A 5156-nucleotide genomic window follows, 5' to 3' on the forward strand; every position below is an offset into this window, starting at 1 on the left:
GGAGGGTCAGAGAAAAAGAGGAAGACCTCCAACGAGATGGATCGGCCAGGTGGCATCATTGATGGACTCGGGGGTGGCAGCGGTGGTGAGGTTGTCCCAGGATCGAGCATTGTTTCGTTCTGCTGTGCATGGGGTCGCTATGAGTCGGTTCCGACTCGATGGCACCTGACAACAACATGTTGTTGTTAAGTGTCGCCGAGTCCGTTCCAACTCATAGTGCCCTGTATAAGGTTTCCCAGGAGCAACTGGTGAGCTTGAACCACTGACCTTAAGGTTCAAACAGGCTTTGCATTCCAAGGCATTAACCACAGTGCTACACCAGGATGACAATGTTGCTGTTGTTAAGTGTCATTGAGTCAGTTCTACCCATAGTGACTCTATATAGGGTTTCCGAGCAGTGGCTGGTGAGCTTGAACCGCAGCTCTGGAGGTTCAAACAACTTTGCATTCCAGCATATTAATCCACAGTGCTACACCACGACTCCAGGACAACTATGTTGTTGTTGTTTCCATGTGCTGTGCAGTCGGTTTCGACTCATAGCGACCCTGTACAGGCTTTCCGAGGCTGTAAATCTTTACGGGAGCGAAAAGCCTCATCTTTCTCCCGCAGGACAGATGGTAGTTTCGAACTGCTGACCTTAAGGTTCGCAGCCCGATTCGTAACCACTACACTACCAGAGCTCCTTCCAGGACAACTATACAGCTGCTAAAAAATCATGAGAAAAAAAAGAAAACCTCTATCGTCAATAGCAAAAGATAACCCATTGCATATAACATGTATAATAATTATTTTGTATAGCATGTCTGCACGTATACATTTGCTTACATAGCCAACTGTCATTCATTCAATTCCAAATCACAGTGACCCTAAAGGACATAGTAGAAATGCCAGTGTTTCCAAGACTATCATCTTTATGGAAACAGACTGCAATAGCTTTCTCCCATGGAGTGGCTGGTGGTTCAAACTGCCAATCTTTCAGTTAACAAAAGGCTAATGACTGCACCACCAAGAGTCCTTACACATTTGCTTGGTGGTGGCTGTGGTGTGCTGTTGAGTCGGGCTTGACTCCTAGTGACCCTGTGTAAGGTTTCTGAGGATGTAAATCTTTACAGGAATAGAAAGCCTGTCTCCCGTGGAGGAGCTGGTGGATTTGAACTACTGACCTTGTGGTTAGCAGTCCAAGGAGTAACCCGCTACAACACTAGGACTCCTTACAGGTTTGTTGTTAAGTGCCATCAAGTCGATTCCAACCCATAACAACCCTGTATAGGGTTTCCAAGGAGCAGCTGCTTGAGCTTGAACCACCAATCTTGCTGTTCAAACAACTTTGCAGTCTGACACATTAGCCCACAGCACCACACCAGGACTCCCCTTACAGGTTTGATGTTATGTGCTGTGGAGTCGCTTCTGACTCCTAGCGACCCTGTACACGTTGCACATGTCGCACATGTGTAATTCGTATTTCCATCTATACCCTTCTACAAAGAGATACTTGCTTTTTTATCTCTATCCTAAAAAAATCTCTGGGCAGTGAGATGATTATGAACTATTTGAGGTGGAGCAGGATCCGTACTTGGCCATAAGCTGTTTGAACAAGGTCTGCAGTTCTAATTTACCAGCTGCTCTTTGGAAACCTTATACATGGTCATCAGGAGTCAGAACCAACTTCATGGCAACAACATGCAAAAAAAAATTTTTTTTTTTATTAAATGAGTACGTTAAGTGCTCTCCAGTTAGTTCCAACTCAAGGCTATAAATCTTTGCAGGAGCAGAAAGCCTCATCATTCTCCCAGAATGGCTTGTGGGCTCGAACCTCCAAGCTTGTGGTTCACAGTCCAGCATCCATCCTACAGAGCCACTGCATTCCCCAAAATGAATCTAAGAGATGTTCTTTCAAGTTTCAAGATTTTTTTAAAAGCAAAGAACAATCCTGCACATATTGAGCTGTTTATTAAATTAACATTCCCCCAAGACCAGGGTTACAGAAACCCCAGGCTCAGATTCGAGCTCCAATTGATGCACAACTGCTGGATCTGTTTTCTCATCTGTGAAATACATCAATGTACTACTTACCAACAGAACTCTTAGGAGTAAATGAAACATGGAGGGGTACTGCAGATTCTGATCCTCAGTTGTTGTTAGGTGCCATCGAGTCAGATCTGACTCATAGCGACCCTATGCAACAGAACACTACCCAGCCCTGGGCCAACCTCACTATTGTTGCCATGCTTGAGCCCATTGATGCTGCCATTTTGCCAATCCATCTCACTGCAGGTCTCCCTCTTCTTCTCTGACCCGCCACTTTACCAAACGTGATATCCTTCTGAAAATATGTCTGAAGTATGAGATATGAAGTTTGGCCATCTTGGCCTCCAAAGAGCACTCTGGCTGCACTTCTTCCAACACGGATCTGTAAAGTCACCCCAATAGTGTTCTAATAGTTAAAGATCCTTCACACTAGACTTTTAAGATTTGCCAGAGTAGGCGGTACTATCCAAACACATAAACGGAATATAAAATTTATTATTTCTCTTCCTACAGCATTCTTGCTTCAACATGAAGCGATACTGTTAAACATCTTATGATAAACAGGGAAGCCCTGATAATACCTAATTTTCTGGCCCCAAATCTAGAGAGCCAAGATTGAGAAACCTTAGCTGTCTTGTCATAAAACCTCTAAGGTTAAAAGTTTGTTGGTCAACCTGGGGAGGGGCCACTTACTTGCACACTTGAATTCATGATCATTGCAATAAAATGGTGTAAAGCCAATGTTCTCCCATATAAACTATCACTCAGTTCACAATTAAAAAAAAGATACCAAAAGGAAAATTTACGCTACCATTTCTAGCCAACTGACTTTTCATGGCTTTGTACTTTCAATTTCCTTTAAACTGGGTTTGATATTTGTATTCTAGCACTTAGAACAGTAAGAGGCATGGGAAGTACCAAACATCAATATAATGAGTTCTAGCACATAGCTAACCATCCCTTATCCCCAAAGCTTAGTTTAAGTTATAGGAGTGGACCTATAAATCCAAAAAGAGCCAGGCAGGAAGGATCCTCAGGGCTGGGCCAGGTAGAAGCAGCTGCTGTTTACTCTGTGTGTCTGTCATAACCACAGCTACTAATCTGTCTCAGCTGTCAAAGGGTAAATCTCCACACAGCAAAGCAAGGATGACATCAATGTTGTGAGGTGAGCAGGGCAGCATATGGTCGGATGGCATCCTAGTGAGTTCTTACAGGACAAGTGGGAACAGAGGCGTGGAAATGGAGGGAAAAAAAAACCACACCTAAACAGCTCTGCCCAGTCCCTTACCTCTTGTGATCCTGTTTTATTATTACCCTTTTATGATTGAGTTTTCTCCATTATGTTGATTTTAAAAATAAAAGCCAAACTTGTTTCTACTTCTCAGTGAACAGTCATAGTTCTTAGCGTTTAGCTTAGGCCTAACTCCTGAATTCACCAGCTGCTCCTTAGAAATCTTACACAGGGTCACTGTAAGTCAGAATCGACTTGAGGGCACACAATACCTGATAGCTATCTTGCTTTTTTTTTAATGCTAAGAAGCTAAATTAAATTGACCAGTCACCACAAAACTTGATTACTGATTACTTTAATCATTTTTTATGAATATAGTGGGGTTACAGAAGGTTGCATTCATGCTCCCAGTGAGAATTAAGAGTTCTGAAATTTAAAGCAGATTACTCTTTGGCTACATAAAGGCAATATATTAAAGCATATTAAAGTGCCAACAAGGAGATATTCAGCATAGAAAATACAATCACTGTGCAAAGAAGGCTGAGAAACATCTCCTAGAGGTCAGTCTGAGAAACTAAGACTGCCTCACTCAAATAGAGGTAGACATAGGTTTTGATTGATTTTTCTTATTGACAGTCAAAGGAAAGCTTCAAGAAAACAGGTTCATCGCTGCAGTTGGATCACAGAAACTCTGGCTTACTTTTCGCATGTTAGCTGATTCAGCCAGTAATTCTGACTCCGCGGCGGAATCTGCGCACCTGGCCCTTAAGTTCTTCTGGCAGGATGGCCTGCAGTTGCTCCAGCACCAGAATTTCCATAATCTGCTCCTTTGTGTTGATGTCGGGTCTCAGCCACAGCTCAGCAAGCTCCTGGAGACGCTGGAGGACAGCCCTGGGCCCAGGGGCACTCTCATAGCGGAACTGGCGGAACCTCTGCTGGTAGGCTGCAGGGTTGGGGGGAATTCTCCGTGGGATGTCTTCCACAGAATCTTCATCAAGGCTCTTTGGTGAAGGTCCTGCAGGACCCAATGAAGCCTGGACCAGGGGAGCCGGTATGACTTTGGGCTCAACGGGCATTGCCTCATCAGGTGACTTTATTTGAGCATCATCCCTATTTCCTTGTGTCTCGGTGTACTTGACAGTCTCCATTCTGGAACTACAGAAGAGAATGTCTTAAATTTGTAGGCACAAAAGACAAACATCCACAAAGACTTATTAACATTGCTCTTATCTTATGGATCTGATTCAAAACCAAGTTCTACCCGCCTTCCAACCTTAACAAGGCTTTTCTTTCAAACATTTTTTTCTCAGTCTCTGTTGGGTATAATGTACACAGTAAACCAATTTCTACACGTACAATTCAACGACAGTGATTATATGTTCAAGTTGTAGCCTTCTGAATTGCTATTGTCAATTTGATCTCACAAAGCAGTCAATTACTTATTCTGGCCCTTCTAGCCCAACTTCTCCATTCTGTGGGTGGCTAGGAGCTAGACAGCAAACTTGGTTAGAACCACAAGGTTGGTGGTTCAAGCTCACCAGCTGCTCCTTGGGAACCCTATACAGGGTTGCTATGGGTTGGACTCCAGGGCATTTAATATACCTGCAACTGTAGACCCATTTTTTAAATGATTTGCTAAGGAGTAAAAATTACATTGGAACTAAGTATTAAAAATGCCCCCACCTTAGTTTCCCTTGGGGGAATGGCCTGACTCCCAATTTAGAAGACTGCTTTGGAAAAGCTTCCACTCTTGCCCAGAAGCTCTCATCTGGCTCATGAGGTCTGACCTCCAGCTCCTAGAACACCTGAGGCTCATCACCTCACTTCACATCTCCTCAGTCTGTTGCCTGACCTGCTGACTCGGGTTCCTTAGCACCTGATCCGACATAGATGGATT

The 5156-nt window shown here is 43.7% G+C and overlaps 1 protein-coding gene across 1 annotated transcript; it reads right to left on the bottom strand.

Moving 5' to 3' along the window:
* Positions 1-3978: 3978 nt before the first annotated feature.
* On the bottom strand, positions 3979-4407 carry LOC102814312 (SCAN domain-containing protein 1-like). The gene has a single exon (XM_006862402.1). It carries the CDS (start codon positions 4405-4407, stop codon positions 3979-3981), a length of 429 nt encoding a protein of 142 aa, XP_006862464.1.
* Between the last annotated feature and the right edge of the window lie 749 nt (positions 4408-5156).

This window comes from Chrysochloris asiatica, unplaced genomic scaffold (assembly GCF_000296735.1).
Source record: "Chrysochloris asiatica unplaced genomic scaffold, ChrAsi1.0 scaffold00047, whole genome shotgun sequence".
In the NCBI taxonomy this organism is placed as follows: Eukaryota; Metazoa; Chordata; class Mammalia; order Afrosoricida; family Chrysochloridae; genus Chrysochloris; species Chrysochloris asiatica.